The 27147-nt window shown below is 54.8% G+C and overlaps 1 protein-coding gene across 2 annotated transcripts; it reads right to left on the bottom strand.

The window, feature by feature from the left end:
- Positions 1 to 4615: 4615 nt before the first annotated feature.
- On the bottom strand, positions 4616 to 25994 carry KRT80 (keratin 80). 2 transcript variants are annotated; one of them, XM_068971860.1, is made up of 9 exons: positions 25695 to 25994; positions 19451 to 19659; positions 14896 to 14956; positions 14527 to 14622; positions 6873 to 7037; positions 6250 to 6375; positions 5402 to 5622; positions 4885 to 4940; positions 4616 to 4740 (listed from the first exon to the last, which is right to left on the bottom strand). In XM_068971860.1, exons 1-9 carry the CDS (start codon positions 25992 to 25994, stop codon positions 4616 to 4618), a joined length of 1359 nt encoding a protein of 452 aa, XP_068827961.1. The 2 variants fall into 2 exon arrangements, with proteins under 2 accessions (XP_068827961.1, XP_068827962.1); XM_068971861.1 differs by lacking the exon at positions 4616 to 4740 and adding an exon at positions 4741 to 4775.
- Between the last annotated feature and the right edge of the window lie 1153 nt (positions 25995 to 27147).

Below are 27147 nucleotides of genomic sequence, written 5' to 3'. Positions count from 1 at the left end.
CTCCCTTCTTCTTTGCCAGCCCAGATACTCCCTCCTCCAGGAAGCCCTCTTTGACTGAGTCCCCCGGCTGCTCGACAGACCCCAGTGCTGAGGTCTTGAGCTTTGCCTGGGTATCTTTGGTTCTATCTGTCTCTGTTTCTGTGTGAGGCACTTCCTGCCTCCCTTCCACCATCAGGCTCTGGAGTTTCCCAAACACAGGGACTGCCTTCCTTCCAGCTGTTTCTCCTCAGGCCTCAATAGACCAGAAGAGGCAGGAGGGGAGCTCATGCTGCCAACTTTTAGCACACAGAGCCTGCCTTGGGCTCTGGACCCCAGAGCCTCTTGGAGGAAGAATTCTCTGGAATCAGTAGGGCACTGTCTTGACAGTCCTGGCCTGAGACCCCTGAGCCCTAATCTTTCATGCTGAGCCTGGGGACTCAGGCTGGGCTCCAGCTGTTGGGTACCCACTCAGCCCCAGCACCCTTTCAGTTTGAAGGTTGGGGCCTTTAGTATCCACTTCACCAAGTCCCGGCCTTGGCTGCTTTACGTCCCTGTGGTGGAAGTCTAGAGGTGAAAAATGGTTCCAGTGAACCGACATGCTTTCTTTTACCTGCTGGGTGACCAGAGCTATAGTGCTTGGCCTTTCTGGGCTTCTGCTAATGATACCTGTCCTGCTCGTCTCACCAGTGTTTGAGAGGACTAGAGATCAAGGAGAAGAAAGAGCCAAGCCCACGTAGGGGCTTGTTTTTGTTGTTGTACTCAGAACAGGGGTGGTACCCTCGGCCAGGTGTTTACTGATTCACTCCAGAGGCCAGGAGTGGGAAGGAGAAGGAGGGAGCTCTTATGAGGAAGGGGAGTCTGGCTCCAGACTTCCTGACAACTAGTCAGGATCTGCCAGCAGGAAAGGGGCAGGAGAGTTTCTTGTTTGGATAGGGAGGCCACAGTGTCTCTCCCTCCCTGCCTCCATTGCTTCCTTCCTCTCTCCCTCTCCACACCCTCTGCCTTCGTTCTCTCTCTCTCCTTCTCCTCTCTCTCTCTTCGTGGAGTTACAGTGCTCCTTTAACAGGCCAGGCATTGCATTGACGCCCGGGACACAGAGGCCAAGGAGATATGCCTTCGCCTTCATGGGACTTACACCATTCATTTATTCTTTCTTTCATTTTACTTTGACTGAAAACTTGCTATGGTCTGGGCACTGTGCAAAGCCCTGGGGAGGTAATGGGATACAGTCCCTGCCCACAAGGAGTTTAGAGGATAAAAAGCACACAAAGAGGCAAGGAAGCACTGCTAAAGTAGAGGATTAGGGAGGCTAGGATGCAGAGATAAATTCTTCTGGATTTAAGTGTGTATCCGAAAATGTCTGTGAGAGGAGTGACCCTATGTGCAGAGCTTTCTTAACAGCTTAACAGTCAAAGAATAAAATTGTTTTAACTAAAGGCTAATAAATAATGCTACATGTGAAGCAGTCAAAATAGTACATAAAAGGAAATTTATGGTCTTTAGAGAATCTTATATTGAAAAAAAAGAAAGATGGAAAGTTAAAACATTTAACTCAAGAAGTTGAAAGCTGATAAATTCAAAGAAAGCAAAGGAAAATAAATTACAAATAGGTTTTAAAAATGTAATATTTATTATGAATTCAGTGTCAGAAATTCAAATTAGTGTTCAGAAATTCATAATTCAGGAGTTAATAGAATAGAAAACAGAGATAATATAAGTAGAGAGCTGGGCTCGGTTCCAGGACCTTCCTGCATAGGAATGGGGTTTGTCCATCATTTCTTCTGAGTTTTGAGAGCAGAGCCCATCTCTTAGTGGCCCAGGAGAATGGATAAACCCTGAGTGGAAGTCTCTAGTCTCAGCCCTGGGGCATGGCTATGCTGTACCCTGAAAGAGCTAGCTCCAGGCCTGATTTTAGTTTCCCAACTAGTCTGTTAATATCTGTTAATAACTAGTCCATAATATCTGGTGTGATAACAATAACTACATCACTGGTAATCCTTTATTCTTGTTGAGCTGTTACAGTTCAGAGTCCTGAAGCAAGATGTGCTAGTCTTGGTAGGAATGAGCCCAGCTAGCTTGTCAGATCCCCAAACATCCTTTTAGGTAAATAGGGAAGCTGTGTGTTCCATTTTACAGATGGGTAAACTGAGGTTCCCCTTGTCTCATTCCAGTGACTGGGTGAGCCAGGACACAAATGCTTCAAAGGCTTTACTTCACCCCCAAAATTCCTGTCCTTGAGACACCTCTTCTTCCTGTTCCAATTCCTGAGTTCCCTAAGCAAGCCCCTCTCCTCTCTGCCTTCTGCACTTGGAGAGAAAGTCCAGACTGCTACCTTGAGCAGAGAGCGCCTCTCTTGACCTGATAGTGAGTTTCTCCAGGTGGAAGGGTGGGGAGCACTCGTAGGTGTTTTACTGCAGGGCTGGGCTTGGAGAAGGCCCTTGATCCTTGTTTGCTGATCTAGAATTTGATTTCGCAGGATTAGGCCTGTACCTATCAGAATATATTCTGGGCTGTGCCAACCCGCACAATCGGGCAGAAGGCTTCAGAGGGAATCCGCCACCACGTGGGGAATGCCCCATGTCTGTGCTTGCTGAGGTGGTCACATGGTTCCTGGGCATACTGGGAGGTACTGGAACGTAGGTCAACACTGGTATAGCCTCCTTGTAGGATGGCAGGGCAGGAGAACTTTTCCATGGCCAAATTGCACTGGTCTGAAGGTATAACTAGGTCCTTGGACTCCCTTTCCCATAACTGGAGGATTTCCAAAGTCCTATGGTTAACCTGTTTGACCAATGATTGACCAATCCTGAGAGGGGATATAAAAGCAGACAGACACACAGCTCTATCCATGAACAATCTCAGCACTTTATTTCATCCCTTTGCAGGGAGAAGGGGGCATTACCCCAAGAAGTCAGCCAGTCGGGTGGGTCGGCTAGAACATGTGCTGTCTCTCCAGGTAGTATAATATATAGCATTGATTATGCAGAAACAGGAAGGGAAGCAATAAGTTAAAAGCTATATAAGTTATGAAAAAATAATATATATACTTTTAATATCGTATATCCCCATTGAGGATTTGCTCCCATGGAAACCAATAAATAGGTGGAGAAAAAGCAGCAATCAGCACCCTTTAGAAACTTGAGGGATAAGTATATGTCTGAGTTCTCTCAAGCCTGAGCGTCAGTGGCCCTTCAGCGACCCCCACAGGCCTGGAGGACCTTCTGGCCTAGAAGGGGCCCAGGGCCTTGGGCCATCCTGTCCTGGAAAATGAGATGAATGAATCAAAGACTGGGTCCCGTAGAGGAGGTGAGGCAAGGGGGAGGTAGGGAGAGGAAAGGGAGGAAGAGAAGGTGGCCTACGGGGTGGGAAGGTGGAGCTGCCAGATTCCCTGCAAGGCCCTGAAGGCGAGTTAAGAGGATGAAAGAGGAGCGTTCCTCCAAGCCCCAAACCTTCCTGTTGGATCGCTGCTGCAGAATTTCTCTTTAGTTAGTCATTGGGGCCCCCAACCTGACCTCAAGGGCTCAGAAGTTCCTGGACCTGAGTGGACAGTGCCTTCTTCATGACCCTGCTGGCAGCAGAGGGGCAGACGTGGAAGAGGAAGACGGGAAGGACCTCTGATCCACATGTGTGGGTGCAGGGGAGGGGAGGGCCAGGCTGCTTGGCCTGATGGAGGGAATGGAAACCCTCAGGAGTGGGACTCATGGGAAATGGGCCTGGGGTTTCATGGCAGGGGCGGCAAGAGAAGTCTCCAGGGCCTGGTGCATACCCATACCAGGTTTCAGGCTGGGAAGCATCTGGATGGGAGGCAGAGAGCTCAGACTCCAGGCAGGGTGGTGAACCCCAGGATGACAGAAAGGAGAAAGGAAGGTCCGGTTCTCCTGCCTGGTCTCTCCCACTTCCCACTTCCCCCGACAGGGAGTTTGTCATGGCAAGAAAAGCTTCTAGAAAAGGTGCTTGGGAGCTGGCTGGACAGCTGTCCAGTTCTGACCATGACCTGCTGGGAGGGACTCACAGGAGGAGGGGAGGGGCATGGGTGTCTGGGCTGGTCTCAGAGTTCTGGGCTCAGGTCCCAAACACCCAGGGAGCCTCCTCCCCTCACTCCCTAATACTGTCAGGTCTCCGGGAAGCCCAGGCAGTGCAGGAAATCCAGGTACCTCCCCAGGAACTCTGGATAGTGGAGGGTTCCCACGTAGTCCCCATCAGCCCCTGGTTCGAGGCTAGCCGGGGCTAGGGGAGTGAGGGCACTCACTTTGGTTCCTAGTCAGAGGCAAGGCAAGACTTGAGATGTGAGTTTAGGGCAAGGGTTGGGCAAAGGGTCAAAGGCAGCTTGGTTAGAGGCCCCTGTTGTGCGAGGAGCAAGGAGGCGGAGGCAAAACCCCAATTCCAGTTTACCCAGGCAGGAAGACCTCTGGCCAGATATTGGAAGGGTGGACTCCGAGTGACTTTGAGTAACTGGTGACAGTCCTGTCATACCCCCGCAAAAAAGCAGTCACTGTTTTCAACCCTCTTCTCCATTCAGGATCAGGTTTGCCTCCCTTCCCAACCTAGAGGCTCCAAGCTGCTTTCTGGAGTCTAGCTTTATGTCCTTGCTGCTGCAGGGAAGTGGCCTGGGGCTCCTGGGGTATGGACAGCAGCCTTACTCTGAGACCTCGGACTCCTGCGAGAGAAACTTTTCTGACATTTCGGTGATTTTGATCACAGGGCCTTTCTTGTTCTTCTTTTTCCGAGAGGGAGCTCTTGAGAGGCTGGACTTGGAGACAGCTACAGGGAACATAAGGGGTGGGGCAGGGTAGGGGCTGGAGGTTTGGGAGGCATTTAATATCATGCCTTTAGGGCCATGATCCGCCCCCCCCCCCCCGCCACTGTCCCCCTCCCACCACGGGTTCTTGGGGCAAGCAGGCTCACCAGTTCTGCATCTGGCCTGCACAGCACTGACCACAGTGGCTGAGGGCATGTCCATCCTGTGGGAGGAAGAGATGGTGGGATGTGAAGGGAACCTGTGGCTCAGCTCCTCTGGGATTAGAGGCCTGGGGATTGGCAGGCAGAGGCCAATTCTTGGCTGTCCCTCTCAGCTCTGGGCTGCCCTGCTGTGTGACTTTGGCTAGCCAGCTCTGTCCCCTCTCCCCTGCATGAATGGCTATCACTTGCTGAGCACTGATTGGTGGCAGGTATTTGCACACGGGATTGTATGCACAGGTGAGGCATACTTATCATCAGTCCATTTTCCTGATAGGAAAACTGAGAATTGAGTAAATTGGACTGAAGTTCCAGTTTGTAAGTGGCTGAGCCCAGGACATGGCCCAGGACATGAACCCAGGCCTGCCAGGCTCACTGCTGGGTGAGGGGGCGGGTGGTACTGGCTTCCCGTGGGGCTTCCAGTCCTCCCCTCTCCCAGGCCCACCCCACTGGCCCTGCTCCTCACCGGCTCTCCTCGCCCTCCATCAGCTTGCGGTAGGTGGCGATCTCAATGTCCAGGGCCAGCTTGGTGTTCATGAGCTCCTGGTATTCTCGCAGCTGCCGCGCCATGTCCTTCTTGGCCTGCTGCAGAGCGTCCTCCAGCTGGGCTAACTTGGCCTTGGCGTCCTGAAAGGCCAGCTCACCCTGTTCCTCGGCCACCTTGATATCCTCCTCCAGTTTCAGGCACTGAAAGTTTGGGAGGACAGAGAGAAAGAGGGGTCAGTGAGCAAGGAGGGAGGGAGAGAGCGGGTCAGGGCCAGGAGCCCGCTTCTGTCCTTGGTGGACGTGTGCATCGGGATGACTCGGCACGGCGTTCCTGGGCGTGGTAATGGAGTGCATCGCAGCAAGAGGCCATTCAGTTAGACCCAAGGAGACACTTTCCCAAGGCTACCAAATATGGCAGGGCTCCACAGGAGCCTGTCCCAGCTGTCCTTCCAGGATGGCACTTCTCTGAAGGCTCGTCCTGTCTGGAAGCTGGGGCTTATGCTTCCCTTTGCTTCTCTCCATAGAGCTGGGGGGAGGCGGGGGGCTCTGGGTGTGTGTGTAGGGGACCCTCCAACGTTCCAACAGCCCTGGCCAGTTTATGGAGCACTTTTACCGGCCAAACTCATGTGGTCCTCAGAGCTGTCTAAGGACAGATGAGGAAATTGAGGCACAGGGATGCTAAGTGACCTGTCCAGGCTCACAAAGCCAGGGCTCACATCGACACAGCCTGTGTGAGTGTATGTGTATGTGTGTGTGTGAAGGGTATGAGAGAGCATGTGTCCCCCACTCTGCCCTGCTCCAGCCCAGGTGGGTCTCCCAGACACTCACATGGCTCTTGATGGAGAGGATCTGCGATCGGAGCTTCTGGATGCGAACGTTGAGGTCAGCGATCTCAGTGCGGCTGCTCTGGAGGCTGTTCCCAAACTCGGCCGAGCAGGCGGCCCGTTCCTCCAGCTGGAGGCCGGGGAGGGGGTGGCAGTCAGGGGAGCTCACTGTGTCCCCCCGGGACCCCCGGCCCCTCCTTCTTCCTCACCCTTGGCTTCATCCCCGCCTCTGTGGCCCACCCAGGCCAGCGTCTCCCTCCTTCCCTGCTCCCGCCCCCGCCACGTCCATCTCAGGATCCCTCTCTTGGCTGCCCTGGACTGAGCCCCACGGGCTGTGCCCACACGTGGGTTGGAGTCACTGGGTGGCAGCGCCGCCATGAGCCTCTGAAGGGTGCAGACTGTGGCTTGCCCCTGTACCCGTCACCCCTGTGGCCCGGCACACCGCTGGGCTCTCACGTTCTCTGTCCCTGCCTGTGAACTCACTGCTGTGGGCTCCATCGCCCCTGTGTCTCCCCATTCATCTCTCCTGGACTCTCAGCACCCAGAGCTGCAGGCGGCCTTAGCCATCTCCGCTGCTGCCCATCTTGCCCTGGTTGCATCCCCCCAGTCTGCCTGCCAGCACCAAACCTGGCTCCGAGAGTACGCCTCGGCCTCCTCCAGGCTGCGAGCCGCGATGGCGTCATATTGGGCCTTCACTTCCTCCACGATGCCGCTCAGGTCGATGCGGCAGCGGCTGTCCATACCCACAGTCACCGACACATCCTTCAGCTGGGCTGCCAGGTCCTTCAGCTCCTGACGGGGCACAGACATGGGGGCTCAGGGCTGGTGGGGGGCCCCAGACCCTCAGCCATAGTCCCCATAGTCTCTTCATTCCCTGGTGGGTGGAGGGCAGGCTTCTCTCTGTCTCCCTGGAGAGATGATCAGAGGGTAAACGTCCCCCTGCCCTGCCTCTGCAGCAGCCTGCACTCTTGAGAAGGAGTCCCCCCAACTCCCAACTCACCCACCTATCGGTTTTCCTCTCTGATTTGGCAGGGAGGCACCCTTATCTCTGGAGGCCCACCTGCAAGCCTAATTTCTCTTCAGTTCCCACCATCCCTCCCCACACTGTCCCCTTCACCCCGAACATACACACTGCTTTAGGCTCCCAGGGTGGGCCTCCTTCCTCCTGGCAGAGGAGAAAAGGGCCCAGGATGTCTGGGCCTGAGGGCATTCTATCATTAGGCTCAGTGCTGTGCAGCTTGGCCTCCCAGGATGAGAGCTCCTCGAGGGCCTGGCTGAGGCATTTTCACCTCCAGGACTCCGCATCTGGCAGAGGAGTGTCCCTGCTGAATGCATGTGGGAGTGGAAGCCCGTGAGTGATGAGGGCAGGAGGGGACCAGAGGCTGACGATCCTGCATCCCTGCTCTCCCGTCAGCAGCGGAGGCCCAGGTGACTCCCGGTCACCCCGGCGACTCACTACCCGTCCCTGTCTAGCTGGGGGGCTTGCCCAGCCGCAACTACAGGATTTAGCCTCAGTAATCTTTGTCTTGCTGTCCTTTGGGATCCTGCTTTCCCCTCCTTTCTGTTCTCTTTGCCTAGAAAATGCTCGCCTGTGTCCTCAGAGACCTCTGGAAGGGGTAAAACTTCCCGTTTCCCTGGGGGCTCCTGAGAGACCAGGCGGTGTGTGTGCTAAGTGCTTTCCAGGCATGTCCACATCTCATCCTCACCAGGCTGGCTCAATTGTCAGCCCCAGATTACAGATAAGGAAGAAGCTGTGGCACCCAGAGTTGATGGAAACAGCTGTGAGGGCGGGGCTGGGCCCAGAGCTTGGCTGCTCCTGCTAAATTCCCTTAGAGGGGCAGGGATGGGAGCTGAAGCCCCACATATGCTTCTGTCATGTCCTGCAGTCCGATAGCTTTCCAGAGTGAAGGCTCAGAGGTGTGTAGCAAGGCCAGTGGGGACAGGGGTCTTTGGAAGGGCTGCAAGGTGTCCCTCCAGGGCCCTGGGCTGCTTTTCCTGGAGGTGCTGATCAGTAGCTTGGGCCTGGGCGGGGCTCCGTGTGGAAAGGAGGAGTGGGTGGGTGTAAGCAGAGTGTCCGTGGCCAGCATTGTACAGAGTGAGTCACGTGGCTGAGGAGCCTGACAGACAGGGAGAGGGGCCAGGCACCCCGGGAGGCATGGCGGGGCTCAGCTGGGGGACGGAGGGGTGGGATATGGATGCACAGTCACTACTGCTGGTGTTCACAGTTCATCCTCGACCCTTACTTCAGTTATCAAGATTTGGTCAGTGTTCTCATTTTACACACACACACACACACACACACACACACACACACACACACACATATATATATATATATATGTATGGCAGGGGGAGCTGTTTGTGTGTGTTAGTCGCTCAGTCGTGTCTGACTCTTTGTTGCCCCATGGACTGTAGCCCTCCAGGCTCCTCTGTCCATGGAACTCTCCAGGCAAGTATACTGGAGTGGGTTGCCATGCCCTTCTCCAGGGGTTCTTCCCTGGGTCTCCTGCATTGCAGGTCGATTCTTTACCTCTGAGCCACTAGGGAAGCCCTATATAAAATTTAAAAATATATAAAATTAAAGAAAACTAAAAAAAGACCTTTTTTTGTTTGATTCAGGATCCAAACAAGGTTTACGCACCGCCATTGGTCCATATGTCTCTCTTATTCTGTAGATACTGTCTTCATCTCTCTCTCTCTTTTATTTTCCCCCTGTCTTTTTCTTATTGAAAACCTCAGGTTGCTTGCCTATAGTCTGAATCTTCCTGATTGCCCCGCATTCTGGTGTTTAGCATGCTCCTCTGGCTTCTCTATTTCCTGAAAAGGGGCAATTGGATCAGGAGGCCCAGTCAGGTCCAGGTTCTGTTTTGGGCTCATGACTGCATTCCAATCTTGGTGTCTGACTCTGGGCCCCCTCCTGACCCTCATCTGTCTTTTTGCTCCAAGAAGCTGTGGCTGAACCTCTGGAGTCTAGACCTGCAGAGGCTGCTACTTCTGACCTGTGGCTGTGTCCCTGTGGCTGGAGACCATGGGGGTGGGCAGCTGCGAGGCCTGCAGAGGAAGCCTACCCCTTCCCTGTCTGCTCACCGCCTGACCCTGCCCACTAGCGTCCCTGGTGATCAGGATCGCCTCCTGGAAAAGGAAGTTTGAGCAGTGGCAGGCCACCTGTCTCCACCTTGGAGCTGGTGGGACCCTGAGCTCAGTGGCCAGCTGTCCTTTAGAGGGTCTCCGGATGGAGGGTTTTGGTCGATCTTCAAATACATCTAACAGAGATCTCTGAGCAAGAGCGGGGGAAGACCACACCCCCTGCCGGAATACAGGCTCATGCTCCGCCTCTGCTTCCTGGGGCCCCACTGGAGATTGATGTTTTCCAGATGGAACTGACATCCCAGCTGGGGCTTGGCAGCAAACCAGTTTCAGGGATGCAGCTTGGGACCTCCTCGGTCACCATGTGCTGGGGGTTGGCAGGCAAGGGAGTGTTTCAGACAAAGTTCTCCAGGGACATTTCTTCCCTAGGCTTAAGGTGGCATTTGTTATGGGCAAGGAGAAGGCCAGGGCACTGTCAGAGCACTGGGCACGATAGCAGCAAAAGGATGGGCGAAACTCAGCCGATGGGGCAGCCTCAGGTCCTTTCTGGGAAGAGCCAGTGCAAGCACAAGCATGGTAAACAGAAGCAGGAAGTGGAGGGCTTGGATCGTCTGCAGACCTGTTCAGACATGCTGGCCCTGCCGGGCTGCAGAGGGCATAACAATGCTGACTTGTGTGGTGTGGGATTGCCGCGGTAGCGGGGTGGGGGTGGGGGGAGCTGGAGAGGATGTGCATCTCCAAGCTGGCAAGAATCAAGCTGATTCAAGTTTAGAGCTTTTCTTAGGAGCCAGAGTCTGAGGAGGCCTCCGTCTGTGTGACTATTGTCATCGTGGTCCCCCCAGGTCAGGGAATATGGTGACCGAGGGGTAACAGTACCGTTCAGTAAAATGTAGTGTTCAACGGCACTGGGCTCTGAATGATGTCACCTTTATTAGCTGGGTTAACCCTGGCCAAGTCCTTAAACTTAGCTAGCTGAGCCTCAGTTTTCTCATTTGAAAAGTGGATATAATTATGGAATTGAAATCAGCTGGCATTTGTTAAATACCATGTGCTAGACATTGTTCTAAGTGCTTTAGGATATACTCGCAAAATAAATCCTCACAACGGGCCAGTGAGCTAGGTACTATTGTCCTCCCCATTTTACAGATGAGGACACTGAGGCATAGAAAAATAAAGGAACCTGCCCAAGTCCATATAATCATGGAGCCAGGATTCAAATCCAAGCCGCCCCAAAGTCTGTGCTCCCTACTCTATAGGTTTATTGGAAAGATTAAATGAGATTACATCTGGAGCGCACTCAGCCTGGTGCCTGGAATATAGTGGGTGCTCAATAAACAACAGCTGGGAAACTATTGGTGTGATTGGAAAACGTGATGGAGCTGGGAGGAAGTGTCCAGGGCTTGAGCAGCCTGTTCCTGGAGTGGCCTCCTGGGGCACCATGAAGGCAGGCACGTAGACATGCCAGGTCCTTTCTGTAGGGGTCAGTATCCCGGGAGGTGTGCTGGCTGCAGGGGCTTGTCGGTAGATTCCGTAGCTAATCTCCCTGGAACCAGAGTTTGCAGGTGGGGCAGGTGGCTTTCTGGCTGGATGCATCCAGGCCCCGGCGCACTTGGGAGCTGGGGTGAATCCTGGAAGCTGAGTGGGGTGGGAGCCCCAGGGTGCTGTCACCAGTCAGCATTCCTGGAGGTGAGGGGAAGGGGTGTTGTCCAGGTGGCTGCAACGTGTAGATGAGGCCCTGAGCAGCCTATAGCCACTGGCTTCTGGGAAAGGCTTTCCATAAATATCCTGACCTGTGTGTGTGTCTTGGGGAGAAGGGGGGGCTGTTTCCTGGGACCCTGGGGTGGGCTATACAGCAGTGCTTTTCCGGTATCTACTCCAAAGTTGAGACTAGTGCCTGGCCCTCCCGGGGCTGCTCACATCCCACCATGTTTTCTTCCACCCGAGGTGGCACGGCTGGCACCTTTCTTTACTTGGACCAGCTCTGCCCGATGTGGAGCCACTAGCCCTGTAAGGTCGTGAGCATTTGAAATGTGGCTGGTCAGAGCTGAGATGAGCCGGAGGTGTAAAACACACACCAGATTTTGAAGACTTACAATGGGAAAACGTGTGTGAAACAGCCCATTCATTTTTAAAATAATGATTACTTGTTGAATAATCATATTTTTGATATATTGGCCTAATAGAATATATTAAAATTATTTTTTTCTGTTTCTTCACTTTAAAAAACATGTGACTCCTAGAAAACTTACAATTACCTATGTGGCTTGCATTATATTTCTACTAGGCAGGGCCAGCTTAGAGAACCATTGGTATGGGGAACCTTTATGGGTCAGTGTTGCCCTCTCAGCCTGCAGAGGTACCTCATGTCCCGATACCAACTTGCCACCTCGCTGCCACCCAAAACAATAATTTGTTATTGTTATATATATATTATATATTGTTATATATATATTATATGTGCATTATATATAATGTGTAATAATAAAATATTATTTTCTACATTATATACCATATAATCATATTTTATTATTTTAATTAATATATTATTTTCATATTATATTAATATGTTAGAAATAAAACAATAAAATATGATTATATAGTATACAATATAGAAAATAATATTGTATTATTACACACTGTATATAATGCATGTTATATAATATATACTATAAATATGGTACATTACATACATTATGTTATAATATATGATAGTATCAATATAATATAGTATAAATACAATGTGATATGATATAATGTAACATAATATAATGTATATGTACTAATTGGGTCAGGAAGATCCCCTGGAGGAGGGCCCAGCAACCCACTCCAGTATTCTTGCCGGGAGAATCCCGCGGACAGAGGAGCCTAGCGGACTGCAGTCGCTGGGGTCACCAAGAGTCAGACACGACTGAGCATGCACGCATATGTAATAATGCCTTCTTGCATTCACTGTGGCCCCGTCTCCACAGCAGCCCTCCAACAGCACCCTGCCTCCGTCTCCACCAAGGGCTGCCTGTCCTGCTTAGAATAATGTCCACACCGCATCCTGGGCCTCCGGCTCTGTGCGACCTGGCCCTTGCCCACTCTGTCTTAGCCACAGCTGCCACCTTCTCTCCCTGCCAGGATCACATCATTCCTGCCTTAGGTGTTTCACACAGCCCTTCCTTCTGCTGAAGCCTTTTCAAGTCTCTGCTGAGTTGGATCTTTCCAGGTTGGGGCTTCACTCTCTTGGGCCTCCTCAGAGACGCACGGCCCCAACCATTCTAGCACTAAGGCATGGCCCAGTTTCTTTGCATACCAGCAACTTTTCCCCTCCAAAATGATCTTGTCCAGACATGTTTATTAGCCTATCACCTGTGCCCTCTTAGCTAAATTGTGCTCTCCTGAAGGCAGGAAACTTGCCCGCCTGGCTCACAGCTGTGAGGTCAGTGCCTGGCACCTAGCAGGCATGCTATAAACATCTGTTAAGTGATTTACCCCATCACAGCATGATGAACCTGCTACTATCACTCTCCCCATTTAACAGATGAGGAAAGTGAGGCAGAGAGGAGAAATAACTTGCCCCGAGTCACAGAAATGAGGGGAAAAAAAAAAGGTAGAGTCAGGACTGGGGCCCAAGGGCTGCCAAGTCCAGATGGAGCTGGCAGCCTGCTGTGGGGCGGGGCCCAGAAGTTCAGCAGGTGTGTCTCCTCAGTGCGCAGGTATACGGCTGGCTATGCTCAGCCTCCTCAGCCATGTCTCTACACCTGTAGGGCCTCTGCCTGGCCCTGGCTCCCTGAGATGTTGGCGAGCAGGATGGGCTGGAGGCCCTGAAACTGCGGCCCTGCTGACGTCTGCTGGGTGGTACCAGCCCTGGTGAGTGTGGGCAGAGGAAGCTCTCACCCACTTCCCAAGCCACTCAGTGGGCACGGTGCCCTGGTGAGCCCCTTAGGGCTTGGGCCGGCCGCGGAGGACCCTGCCGGGGACAAGAAGCATTTTGGGGTGGTCTGCCCGTGGGGGCTGCCTCCCTGTTAGCAAGGGTTGGGAGGTTCTCTCTTCTGCTCCCTCCCACGGCTGCACAGAGGTCTCAAGTACATGTGTAGCCATGAGGCCCAATCTCCCTCTCCACATGGCGAGGCCCTAAAGCCCTGGTCAGCAGCCCTTCAGGCCACCTGAGCAGATCTTTCTGGTTGCAGTGATGACTTTGACCCCTGCTCTGCCCTGGGCTGCATTGCCATAGCTTGGCACCAGAGGCTTACAGCACACAGGCTGCTGTGCCCTGTCACTCTTAGTAATGGTCCTGCCTGCTTGTAGCTGAATCAAAGCATCACCTCATCAGCCTCCTCACCCCCGAGAAGATGGGGAATGTAGAGAGGAGAATACACATCCCAAAGGAAGCCCACGAGACAGATGTTGCCAAGGGGCAGAGTCCAGAATTCATCTGCTGGTGGCACTGGCTGTGGGACAGGTCTTGCTGGGCTACTGTCCCCCTAGGGACATTGAGGACCTAGGGACAAATGAGAATGTGTCCGGGGGCTCCTCTGTCTGCATTTACTGGGACTGAGTTTTTTTTTTTTTTATTTTTTGGCCATACCACATGGCTTATGGGATCTTAAGTTCCCTGACTAGGGATTGAACTCATGCCCCCTGCAGTGAAAGCAAGGAGTCTTAACCTCTGGCCTACCAGGGAAGTCCTTCCTGAGTCATTTTTGTCTGGCAGAAGTTTGTATTGTCTGATTACCAGAGAATCTGTCTATAAATCTTTCCTGTATGATCCCCAAATGGGGGAGGGTACATTGCAGGCCTACAGGAGCTAGAGCTGTGGGTGTTTGCAATTTAAGCTGCAGGGATGAGAGAGAAAGTAGTTCAATAAGAACTACTGTTCACAGCCTCCTGGCTCACTGCTTCAAGGCCACTTCCTGACCCTGCCCTAGATGTACCTGGGCCCCCTTCATGCCCCAGTGCTCCCCAACACACGAAGGTGGCGCTTTCCCTGAGAGAGGCTTTGTGGGAACCTGCCATGCTCCACGAGAGACATGCTGGGTTATTGACTGCAGCACACAAGGGGTTTAGGAAATTGTTGCATCTGTGGCCAGCAACAGTGAGCGCCTGCTGAAGTTTCCAGGACCCACTGGACACCTTTGCCTCCTCTGCATCCCTTACCCGGGGACCAGTTGGCTTTTGGCTCAGCGGGACCCTGGCCCCATCTTCTCACCTGCTCATAGATGCCTTTCATCAGCTCCACAAAGCTCTGCAGGCCTTTTAACTTGGTCTCCAGTTCTGTCCGTCGAAGACATTCTGCATCCAGGTCCTGGGGGTGGGAGCAGTGAGGAATGATGGGAAAAGGAATGGAGGGGTCCCAGGGCAGGGGTATGGGAAGGGGGGACTTTGCTTCCTGAATATGATGGGGGAGATTCCCAGAGGAGACCTGGCTCAGAGCCTTGGAGGAGGGTGGGGACAGGTGCTTAGCTTTCTGCCTGTGGTCTTGGGACTCAGCCTGTGGGGCCTTTGTTTGGGGATCGTGAGCAAAAGAGGGCAGAGGGTCCCTGAGGAAGGAACCCATGGGGTGAGCTGGGGAGGCTACCTTCTTCAGCTGGACGAAGGTGAACTCCATGTCCGTGCGCTTGGAGATCTCGTCCTCATACCTGGGAGGTGGGGAGGGAGGAGAAGGGGAGCCAGGGACACACACAGAGCCTGCTCAGCTGGATGTGGTGGACTTGGCAACGGTTTGCTTAACCCTCCTTGGGTGGGGCTTGGGGCCTCTGCAACCCCTTTGCTGCCTTGTGGCAGTTAGAAAAAAGTGGTCCCTTCCTTGAGGAGGATGCAGCTCCTTGTCTCCATGACATGTCCCCTCTCCTTCCTGATACCCTAGTGTTCGCTCTGGGGAAGCAGGCATCCCGCTCCCCATGCTTACTCCTTCCTGACGACCAGCCATTCCTCTCCCAGGGGCATCTGCCCCTTTCCTGGCTCTGCTCCACATTCATCTCCTCCAGGAAGCCTCTCCTGATTGCACAGTCCCTTTGCCCTGACGTTTTGTTCCTTTATCTTTATCCCATCTCCTCCCCTGAGAGTCTCAGTTTCAAACAAGCTGAGCCTTTTGTAGTGTCTGCTCCAAGCATCTTGCTCACATCCTAACTCCTCTCCTAACTCCATGCTTCCCCGAAGCCCCACGCTTCTCCCACTGCTTTGCTAGACAGCAGGACACCATGCCATCTTCCCTCTGGAGAGAGGGTAGGAAGGGCATGGGTTTTGCGGTCAGATGGGCCCCCCCACATGTTTCAGGGCAAGAAACTCCTCCCCTCCCTTGTCTATTGGGGTGTGTACGTGTGCACGTGCATGGGTGCTGAAATTCACCAGCACTCCAAAGCTGTGTTCCCTCTCTTCTCAGATGTGTCTCCTCCCTACACATGTGATGAGATGTGTCAAGTCCACCTCGTGTTCAGAACCAGGACACTGCTGGGTGGGGAGATGGGACCCCTGGATCCTTGACCTTACCCTCTGGGCCCCCTGCCCCAACCGACATGGGATTCTGTGGCTTCCTGTTGCCTTCCCTCCTCTCCAGGGAATGCCTGAATCATTGGCAGCTCTAATTACAGCCGCCTGCCTGCCCCAGTCCCTGACCTCACAGAAGGGGCAGCATCACCCGTCACCCATGTCAGGTAGCTGGACCTGCCACCCCCAGGCCTTCTCTTTCACTAGCCTCCCAGAGGGACTAAGGGGAGCAGACCCCAGAGGACGAGAGCCCGCAGAGCACTCAGCTCCCTGAAATTCAGTATGTGGGGGGTCCACACTCTCCCTGGCCACTGTGGTCTTCCAGAGTCTTTGAGGGTCCCTGAGGGTGCAGGCCGTGGGGACAGGGTGGTGGGGTGGGTCAGGGAGTCTGGTCTGTAATCTGGAGCCAAGGCAAGCAAAATGCCTCTCCTGTGACCCTCAGAGCCCCCAGCCAGGGGTGTTCTCTTGGTCTTGTTTCACAGATGAGGAGATGGAGGCTCAGAGAGAGGCTTGGAAGCTTGAGTCATGTGCTGGTTAAGAATGGGGTTCCAGAGCCAGACTATTTGGGCTCAAATTCTGGCCCTCTTGCTAACTAGCTGTGTGACCTTGGATAGGCTCCTGCTATGTGCCCTTGTCACAATAATGTTGATTTCATGAGGATTAAATAAATGAACACATAAAGTATTTACAAAGGTGCGTGACACCCGCTAGAGCTACTGCTATCATTATCACCATCCTCTCCAACACCAGCGCTTCCGTGGTGGCTCAGACGGTAAAGAATCCGCCTGCAATGCAGGAGACCTGGGTTTGATCCCTGGGTTGGGAAGATACCCCGGAGAAGGGAATGGCTACCCACTTCAGTATTCTGGCCTGGAGAATTCCACAGACAGAGGAGCCTGGTGGGCTACAGTCCATGGGGTCGCAAAGAGTTGACACAACTAAACGACTTTCACTTTCACCAACACCATGTCCCAGCTCAGCCCCTCTCTCTCAGAGTTTCCAGAAAGAAACCATGGGGATCCTCACTGCAGAGGGAGTGAGCAGGTCTCTTCACACTCCTCACAAATGCTCAGGGCTGGGCTGACATGAACAAGTTTCCCTCTGGAATCTGGGGGCCTCGGACAAATTTCCTGACTTGAGGTCAGGGCTCTGGGGAGCTCCAAGCTGGGAAGCCCAAATTGACTGGCCCTCCCCAAGCAAGCCCTGTGTCTAGGTTCTCCCCGCTCCTCTGGATAACAGAGTTCTGCCCGCCTGGGAACGGGACATTGGGAAGAGCTGTCCAGTGGGAGCCCTCTGACGTGCCAAACCTCCCCTTACCTCTCACTGCCCTTCTCAGCTTTCCCACCTCCCTTCTCATCGACTCCACTGCATTTTAATCCCAGTTCACCCCCAGACAGCTTGCACAATTGTACACAACACTGAATCACTTGCTATGTGGCCTTGAACAAGTTGCTTCCCCTTGCTGGGCCTCTGCTTCGTCCCTAGTAAATAGAGGGGTTAGCCAGCTGATCCTTCGGGTCCCTGCTACATCAGAGCTTCTAGGAGTCTCCATTCCTATAGAGGCTTATGCAACGCCATGTCCCCCATTCATTCCCAATCCCCTGCCTGTATGCTAGCCGCCAGCTCCCAAACCCATTCTCAGCTCTTTTCAGCTGGTCACACCCGTACCCTCTCCACTCCCCCCAAACTTGTTTATTTCTAGGAGTGAAGCTGATCTCATCGGCCTTGTAGAGGCAAAGTACACCCCTCCCTGTCAGGGCTTGGCCTGGCGTCTCCTGGCTTCTGGGGGCCCCAGGCTTTGCACAGCCAGGCTGCAGCTTTCCTGGCTCTGGCCTGCAGACCCAGAAACCCTCCAGCCTCACCTCCCCCCGTTCAGTGGGCTCCCTACCCAGAGAAGGGGAAGAGAGGCCCTGAACCTAAACAGTAAAATCAGGCAGCAGATGGAAACCAGGCAGTGGGCCAAATGAGGGGGCTGAGCAAGATTAAAACAACAAGCAGTGTTTATACAGAACTTCCAGTTACAAAGTGCCTCCACGGATGCGATCCGGCTGTTCTCCTGCGAGTAGCTTCACACAGTAGCTTGCCAGGTGAGGGATGGGACTTTGTACTCATCCCTCTGTGTGTGACTAAGGACAAGCCCCCACCCTCTCTGGGCCTCTGTTTCTGTCTCCATAAAAGGAGAATCCAAGTCCCCACCCAGCTCTGCTATTCTCTGATCCTTTGTGGGCCAAGAACCTGCTAGGTATCAGTGAACTGAGTCTTGGGTTCTGGCGCACCAATGAGATTTGCCTCATTGCCGTCAGAATAGGCAGTCTAATTCCCTGCATATTTCCCAAGGACCTGGGAGGGGAGAAGTGTCCCCCCACCAGGTCAAGGAGGGGCCCAGTCAGATCCACAGATGAGGAAACCTAGGTCCCCAGAGAGGGAAAAGCTTCCTGTGCGACCATTCCTTCCGCATGTGGTCTGAGCGGGGGAGGCCACGCAGAGAGGCCGCGGGCAAAGGCTGCGCCACAGTCCAGGACTTCTGACAGGCTGCCTCCGCCCTCCGTCTTGGGAGGCTTTGGGCCTCACCTCAGATCGCAAGGCTTGGATCTGGCCTCAGTCCTGCAGAAGGTGGGTGCTGCTTCAGCCTCACCCTGTCCTCCCTTCTTTCTGGCTAGGGGCCTCCAGCAAAGAGACCAGCCTCTCTGCTCTGGCCCAGCTTCCTTGTCTTTGAAGCCCTGACGATTGTCTGGTCAGAGAAGGTCACCTCTCCTCTGAGCTACTGAATTAACTGGTCTGCCTTTCTAGACTGGCTAATTCAGTTCAGCAAACTGCTGTGTGCTGGGCATGGAGCCTTCTTGAGAGGGCAGAGGAGTGGCCAGTTTTAACCTCTGGTAGCCATGCCAAACTCCTGGCTTCCTCCTCACACCAGCCTTAGCTTGGTATCAGCCATCACCATTCCCACTCCCCCCAGGAGGACACTGAAGTTTGTGTATGAAGCAACTTGCCCGAGGTCACAGAGATGGTGAGGGGTATGGGCAAGGAGTAACCCCCTCCCATGGGGCACAGTCATACCCAAGCCCAGACCCTTAACCATTAGGCCGTACTGCCTGCCAGCTGCTTGTCCCCCCAAGTCTGTGTTTTCCTTGTCTCTCTAGACCCCAAGCCTGCCATCGAGGTCAGGCGTGTCTTACTTCCAGGCGGCTGCTTCTTTATGCGAACAAACCTCATCATTTCTGCCCCCTGCCTTCCCTTACCTCCTTCCCTTTTCAGCTCAAAAGAGATCAAAATCTCAAGCTACAGCCAAAGCAGGAACTCATCTATTGCTCTCGCTAGTGACACAATTTCCCATGGATTTGGGCACCAGGGGAGGGGGGAGGGGACAGGGCTGCGATGCCCAGAGGCTAGCAAGAGCAGCGTAGCTCTCCGCCAGCATGACACTGCTTTGTTGTAAGGGTCCCTGCTTGGGATGTAGCTGTAGATCACTGCCTTGTCTTCCCAGCATCTAGAATACCGCTAGCACGTTGCAGCTCTTTAGTAAGTAAGTATGGACTAAAGACTGGTTTTTCGAAGAAGTTTTCTCTTTTTCGGGCCTGGTGCTCCCGGACCCTGCCCCCAAGCGTGAAGGTTGGTCCCCACCCTTGGCCCTCATAGGGCGCCCCTACCTGATCCGGAACTCCTCCACTTTCTCCAGCACCTGCAGCAGGTTGGCCTCGAGCTGGCCCCGCTCCTTGCTCACTTTGCGCAGCTCCTCCTGCAGCCGGCCTTGGTACTCCTCGTAGAGGTGCCCAAGGTCAAAGGTGGCCGAGTCCTGGCTCTGCAGGAAGTGCCAGCGGGTCTCCAGCAGCTGGTTGCGCTGCTCCAGGGCTTGCACCTGGGAGAGCAGGAGGGTGGCGGTGAGAGGGCCAGGTGTGGCCCAGCCAGTGCCACCCACCCCGCCGGAGGCCTCCATGGGACACGGCAGCTCATCTACTCAAGAGGCACCCGCCTGGGGCCCTCACTCAGCACCTTCAGGTGGCATCTCCAATTACTGATTGTTCAACTGCAGATGGTGTGATAAGGGGGGGAATCCGAGAATCCCAGAGAGGCACAGCCAATTAGCCAAGGTTTCCTACAGGAGGGGCAGGACCAGCGAGATGAGGGAAAAGGGACCAAGCTGTGAATGTGCCCACATATGACAGGTTCTCCAGGCTGCCTGGGGCTTGGGTGGGAGACCCCAGGGAACGTGGGGTGTCAAGAGGCCTGTCTGTCGCCCACCTCGACAAGCCTGGTCTCCTCTAGCTTTGGAAACAGCAAGGTAGGGCCTGGTTAGTTCTTAAATGCTAATCCTCCTAACATCCCTGGACTTGAGGTCTGTCCAAGCCTCAGTTTCCCCAGCTGGAAGTCAGTGATGATGTCACTTGCTCTGCCCACCTGCAGAGAGAAAAACCTGGGGAGGTGCTTCGGAGCAACAAATAGCAAATGCTCCTGTGGCCCCTGCTATGCACAAGGCCTTGTTCTATGAGCTGGACATCTTTAACTCAAACCCCCAAACTACCCGCCGGGGAAGGCATTGTTATCAGCTGCACTCCACAGATGACAGGGCACAGGGAGGGGAAGTTACCCCAAGGTCACACAGTTAGCAAGCAGCAAGCCTAGAGGTGGAATGCAAGCACTCTGAGGTTTAGAATCTTTGAGCCACTGCCCCACAGGCCTCTGGTCTGCTGCAAGTTCTCTGCGGGCCCAGTTGCCCTTGCTGGGCTGGCTTCTGCCTCTAGCTGGGGCCGGACTTGCCTGAGGACAAAGCCTGGGAGGGCTCTGGGCCCAGGGCTCCTCTGAAACTCTGCATCCTTCATGCCCTCCTACTCAGACTTCTGCAGGGATTTGCACGGCTCCTACCCCAGCCACCGGCCAGCAGGTGGGCAGAGTCCCTCTTGGGTCCTCTTATTTCCTCCATTTAGTTCAGCCCAGCGGAGCTTGGGAGTCCCCCTCCCTCTTCTGCACCCTGCCTGTCCTCTCCAGGCCCAGCCGAGCATCATTCTCCTTCCTACCATCCCAGACCCCACTCCATGTGCTCCCAGCACCCCTCTGTAGGAAGCCTCCCTTCTTCCCTCCGACATCTGACCCTTGGTGTATCTGGTTCTTGTTTGTCCTCATCTACCACCCTCAATGTCAGACTGAGAGCCATCTGCATGCCTCTTGGGATGTGGCTAGCGCCACTGAGGCAAGATGGGTGACTGGGGCTGGGCTCCCGAATGGGGCAGGCTGCGGTCATGAGAGCATTGTGACAACCAGCTCAGTGACGTTCCCTATGGCCACAGTGAGTAGCCGAAAGTCTTCCCATCCACTGCTGGCACCAGCTTCCAGAATCACAGCCCGAAGGAGCCAGAACCACAGACAGGAGCCTTTTGGACTGGCTGGTCTATACTCTTCATTTATCAAGGAGGAGATGGGGACCCAGGGCAGTCAGGTGACTTGTCCAGGCTCACACGGCAACTCCGTGGCCCAGCTTCTCGACAGGCCCATCTGATGGCGGCTGCCTACTCTGGACCGTCGTGTTCACGTTCCTCCTGAACCTGGGTGCCAGGTGGGCTCTCGCCCTCTCTGCCTGCCCTACCCACATGCCTGGGTTTCCCTGAGATCTCTGATGCCCTGGGGGAGGCCCCTTGGACACTTGCAGGAGACGACATCTGTGGGAACACTGGACAATGGCATTTGAGGGCTGCCATTCCCCTCCTTAACTCCCATTTGTACTGGTAAATTCTGCTTGAAGCCGACTTTAAGCCAACAGTGCGCTGTCGTCGCAGCCAAACAGGTTCAGTAGGGATGCGGTCAAGAGGGTTTCTGTCCTACTTGAGTGTGTGAGGGATTGCTGGGGTGGTGGGAGGTTTCTGCTCACTCCACCTGCCCTGCGTTTTGACAAGTAGGAGCCCTGTGTTTATATTGAGGGTAGGGTGAGACAAGAGATGTGAGGCTCCCTCCTCCACCCATAAGCAACACCAAACTCTTTAGACCAGGAAGCCCTCCCCGTAGACTTACTTCGATACCCTATGCTTCAGTACTTGCCTGCTGGGAGACGGTATGCATTTGGCCAGCCAGTCTAGTCAGAGGGCATTTTTGGTTGCAGGGGATTTAGGGAAGCCTCCTCTCCCTACTTGGGGGAGTTGCTTGTTGTCTCAGTGGGTGGGGATGGGAACTCATCCCCCACCTAGAACCTTCCATGCTGAAAGGCTCCTCCCTCTGGGAACAAAGGTGAGGGAGGGCCGGAAATCCCAGTACCCTGTGAGGTGCCAGCTTCACTTCTTTCAACCTGTCAAGGCTGCCAAGCACTCCCCTCTTATTCCTCTTTCTGTCTCTTCTGGCTGACCCCCTGCCCTTCAATCTAGGCAGCAGCTCTAGAAGCAGCCTAGGAGAGCAAGCCCCTGGTCTACCTGCTTCCCATTTTACAGATGAGGAAACTGAGGCTCAGAAGCACAGAACTCACTGTGGCCCGACTCCAGGGTCGTGGGCCTTCTGGCTCAAAAGCAGGCCCAGAAGAGGGTGGAGAGAGATGTGCTTTCTGTTGGGGGGAACTGAGCAGGCTGGGCTGGGCTGGGGCCCTCCTGAGGAGGGAGGCTGACTATCTGGGGGGCTGCATGTGCCAACCCATGGGCCCACAGCCCAGGCTGGTGAGTGTGCAGAATGACGTCTCCGGTACTTGCAGGTCCTATTCCTCAGGAAGTGGGTGGTGTCAGATCCCCTGCCTCCAGCCCCAGCTTGGCTTTGCCCAGGAGCCTCAAGGTCTCTCCATGAGGAAAGGCTGTTTTGTGCTTTTCTGCATGCAGGCAGAGGGGTGGCCCCAGGGGCTTCCAGAGGCTACACAGGTCAAGGGAAGACACTGTGCCCACCCTTTTGGGTCCCTTCCCTACAGCCTCCTTAGGTGCTTCTGGCAATGCTTCCTCTTGTCCCATCTCCACCCCTCTGGTGTCTGCAACTGAGGGCCCAGCCTGCAGCCTCTGCTGTTGTCAGCATGGCCCTCGCGCTGCCCCCCTTGGCCTCCTTTCCTGCTGCTGCTTCTGCTCATCCTCCTTCATGGCTGCAGCTGTACCAGTCTCTTGACTGGCATGAAGTCAAGGCTACCCTCGGAGCAGCAGCAGAGCAGGGAGTTGGAATCTGAAGCACAGAGAGGGTAAGTGGCTTTCCCAAGGAAACACAGCCTGCAAGTGAAAGAATTGTCACTGCCCCAGGGCCCCTTGGGGGACTCCTGTGGGTCTCCTTGCCAACCCTTTTCCTCTTCCTCCTGCTCTTCCTCAATGATCTCTGATTTCTCTGGGTGCCTCAGAGGGCCCAGGATGGAGGGCCACCCTGCCAGTATCTTCTCTTTGCCTAGAACCCTGCCCCTGCACTGGTGATGGCATCTCACCCTGGGCTCCTGCAGCTCTTTCCAGCTCCACGCTGCACCCCTACCCACGAAGCTCCTCTAGCCCACCCTCCAGCAGGGCCCTTCCCTCCTTCTTCTCAGGCTCCTTCCTGCTTGCATGCGTGCTAAGTCGCTTCAGTCATGTCCAACTATCTGTGACCCTATGGACTGTGTAGCCCGCCAGGCTCGTCTGCCCATGGGATTCTCCAGGCAAGAGTACTGGAGTGGGTTGCCATGCCCTCCCCAGGGGATCTTTCTGACCCAGGGATTGAACCCATGTCTCTTATGCCTCCTGCATTAGCAGGCGGGTTCTTTACCACTGGGACCACCTGGGAAGCCCTTCCTGCCTGGCAGGGACTAAATGCCCTAGGCTGGAGTTCTCTGGGCCTTTTCAATATAACAAAGAAAATACACCTGGTACCTGGTAAGGGCTTTCTATGTGTTTTTCAGAAATGATCCCATTTGATTCTGACAAGCCCATGACACCAATGTATACTGAGGCCCAGAGAGGTTAAATAATGTCCCTGAGATGACACAAACGTGTGAGGTGAGGCCAGGATTCAAACCCAGAAATGTGACTCCGGGTTTCATATTCTAACCTCTGCTTGCTTCCACTTGGGCCCTCGTGGTCTTTTCAATGAGGGATATGAGTGAATAACAGACTTTCTCCATAGAGTTGGTGGATCAGTTGGGTCTCCTTGGGCAGAGCTCCAGCGATCAGGATCCCCAAGGGGCTGGCACCCCCAGTTCGCTGTGTGCCACCATGGAGAGCACCGGTCTCAAGGCCAAGGCTTGAACTGGGGGTTGGGAAACTCGAGTTCTTCTAAAGACCTTTGAGGGCATTGTCCTGGCTCTGGGAACAGAACCCAGACCCCTTGGGCCCCTCCCTGTGCATACACACCCGTCCTGTCCCCATGGCAAAGGCACAGGGTGATATCAGCCCTGGCGTTCACGAAGAAAAGCCACCCATCGAAGCCAAATTACATAGCTCATGAAGCATTCCTTTTAAGGGATTAAGCTGTGTTTGGAGAGGAGGTGGTTCTGCAGGGACCTGCCTTTCTCAGGCAGCGGGCTCTTCTTGTAGGGTGGACTGCCTGGCAGTCTGAATGCTGTGCGGCCACCAGGGGTGATGGAGGGAATGCTCCACCTCAGGGGACGGTTGTCCTCCAGCTGTCACTCCCCCTACACACCCCCACCCCAGGCACCCCAGGTGTGGGTGCAGGAATGCTGGTCTGTGCACTCGGATGTGGGGCGAGGTGGGGAGAAATGACTCCCATTTCAGAGGCTTTGTGTCTCACAGACCTGAGTTCAAGTCCAGACCTTGTTGGTTGTGTGACCTTGGGGAACGCGCTTTGCCTCTGGGCCGCTCTGTCTCCCCATCGGCACGGCTGGGGAACCAGCCGTTGTGGAGTGCTGGGCAGTGGGGGCAGAACGCCAGCTGGGGCTCCAGGTCTGTTACTTCATTCCCCCTGCCCCCCTTGGTGAGCCCCCACCTAGTGGAGGACACCGACCATGTGTAGAGGGACACAGAGGCAGAGAGAGCAAGGGGCAGAGAAGGACCCAGCCTGGGGCAGAAGGAAGGGGCAGTGAGAAAGCTGTAAAATGGGCACAGAAGTAACTTCTTTCCTAAGGTGGAGGGAAATAGAAATAGATATGCACTCAGCACAGTTCCTGGCGCAGGGTAAGCAGTTAATCAACAGCAGCTGTTACTATCCATTATTCTCAGTCAGGGCAGGAGGGAGCAGAGCTGGGAGGGCTGGTCATGGGAGGTTTCTTGCAGGAGGTGAATGAGGAGCAGGTTTGGGAGGTGGACAGGACTTCCTCAGAGGCCTTGAAGCCCCTGCCCTGGGCCAGAGCTTGACACCAGTGGCCAGACCAGAATGCTGGCCATGGCAGTGGGTCCAGAAAGTGAGGTGCGAGGGACTCAATCACTCTGCTCTGGTCGGGGCATGGAAGACTGGCTGACCGCCTGTTTCAGACTCGCAGCACCCATCCTCCGCATTCCTAGTTCCTGAGGAACCACAGGTGTACCCCATGCCTCTCAGCTTTCTTCTGGCTGCCCCACACGCCCCCTTGCCCATGTCGGCGCTTCTGACCCCGGGAAGCTGAACAGATCCAACGGCCTGGACAGGAAGGTGAGCCCTGTCCGTCCACCGTGGAGTCTAACTGCAGCCCATGCCTCCAGCAGCTGTTCCCAAGAGGGGGCCTCCTCTTGGTCACACTCCGAGCCCCTCCCTAGTCCCTGCCTGCGGGGAGGGTGACCCCAGGCCGTGCAGCGCGTTATTATCCAGACACCCCTCAGAGGCAGGCCATCCTGGCGTCCTTTTCTCTCCCATGTCAGGATGGCTAGGGACTTCCCCCTTCTGCTTCTCTCAGCTCAAAGCTAGGCCTCGAAGTTGGCAATGCTGGCTTCCCATTGGCTGGGCTGGGGCGGGGGTGGGGCATGATGCTGGGGGGAACTACAGAGCTTAGCCACCTGCTCCAGCCCGACTGGCCTTAGTTTGGGGACCCCTCCCCCTAGTTCTGCTCACCTTGCCAATCAGGGAGGCGAATTTATCGTTGAGAACCTTCATTTCCTCCTTCTCGCTGTTCTTCTGCTGCTGGATGGCTGGGTCCACCTTGAGATCCAGGGGTACCAGCAGGCTGGGGTTCACGGCCACCTTGGGGACGGTGCCGGCTGTCCAGCAGCCTGTGAGGCTGTGGGAGCTGAAGCCCGGCCTGGGGGCCCCGCAGCTGCTCCATCCGGTGGTTGCAGGCCGGGGGCTGTCCACCGGGGTCACCTCACAGCTGCTCAGGCTGCTGAAGCCAACGACGCAGGAGCGGCAGGCCATCACCGCCCCCGGGTCCCAGAGCGCGCAGGGCGCAGGGACCGGCGAGCGAGCCTTTGCGTGGTGGCTGCGGCTTGCTCCCGTCCCAGGCAGGGCAGGCTGGGGACTGAGGAGGAGACACCTGTCGCACAGTGCTCATTAGCTCCACGAGGGCGGGACGCCTCCCCTCCCAGCCAGACCAACCTGTTAGATGATGCGGCTCCCGCCCCTCCCCCGCAGCACCATGTACCCATCTCCTCCCCGGGCAGGAATCTACCAGGCTGAGGGGGCTGCTCGTTGTCATTGGCCTCCCAACCAAGCCTGGCCTGGCTCCAGGGGAAGGGGACATGGGCTGGGCTGGGCTGGCTGGCTGGTTGGGCATGGGGAGGTAGCCAGAGGAAGGACAGATTCAACAAGGAAGAAGAGAGAGAGAGAGAGGGCGAGAGCAATGCCTCTCACCGCAGACCTCATTGCATACCTGAACGCTGACGTATCTAGGCTTACATATCTCTGGAAAAGATGAGGCAAGCGCAGGCCCTGGGCTCCCAAGTGCAGGGCAGCCATCCTGGGCACCATGCCAGCCTGTCATTGGAAAATAGCACCTGGACTGTTTATTTTCTATCTGCGTTTAAGAGTCTCCCTGACTTCTCTCTTCTTCTTTCTTCCCCCAGCTCTCCCTTCTTCCTGCCTTTGATCTATTATTTATTAATCACCTATTACGTGCATCCCCCTGTCTTGGGAGCTGGAGAGGAAATACACAGTCAGGAGCAGTTGTCTTTGGATGAGTGAGACTTGGTTCGAGACTCAGCACTCGCCCCTGGCATGGCCTCCAGCAGGCTCCTTGACTTCTGTCCTTTTGTGTTAAATGGGGGTGAATATACCAACCCCACAGGAGATGGGGCATGCAGAGAATCTGGGAGGAGAGGGTAGGCACCCAACCCTCTGTGGATGGTGGCTGAAACCCAAGCCCACCTTCTGGGAGCTGAGCCTGGAGGGCAGAGGGCCCTGGTCAAGTGCAGCTCTGCTCCCAAGGCTGTGAGAAGGTGCCTTTTTCTCCTCCCTCCCTCTCCTTCCCGTTCTTCCGGGTCCTCTTCTTTCTCCACCCTGGTTTCATCTTAAATGTGAAGTGTAAATAGTGCAAACTGATTTGCTCCCCTAGAGCCTCTGATGGGGTAGC

The sequence above is a fragment of the Capricornis sumatraensis genome, chromosome 4 (assembly GCF_032405125.1).
Source record: "Capricornis sumatraensis isolate serow.1 chromosome 4, serow.2, whole genome shotgun sequence".
In the NCBI taxonomy this organism is placed as follows: Eukaryota; Metazoa; Chordata; class Mammalia; order Artiodactyla; family Bovidae; genus Capricornis; species Capricornis sumatraensis.
This window is presented reverse-complemented; position numbering and strand designations above follow the sequence as displayed.

Excerpts from the sequence above, each read along its gene's own strand:
- KRT80 (XM_068971860.1), bottom strand. The coding sequence starts at position 25,994 with ATGGCCTGCCGCTCCTGCGTCGTTGGCTTCAGCAGCCTGAGCAGCTGT. Across the intron at positions 19,660-25,694 it reads TCGCCTCCCTGATTGGCAAG|GTGCAAGCCCTGGAGCAGCG; the intron begins GTGAGCAGAACT and ends CTGCTCTCCCAG. Across the intron at positions 14,957-19,450 it reads GTGGAGGAGTTCCGGATCAG|GTATGAGGACGAGATCTCCA; the intron begins GTAGGGGCGCCC and ends CCCACCTCCCAG.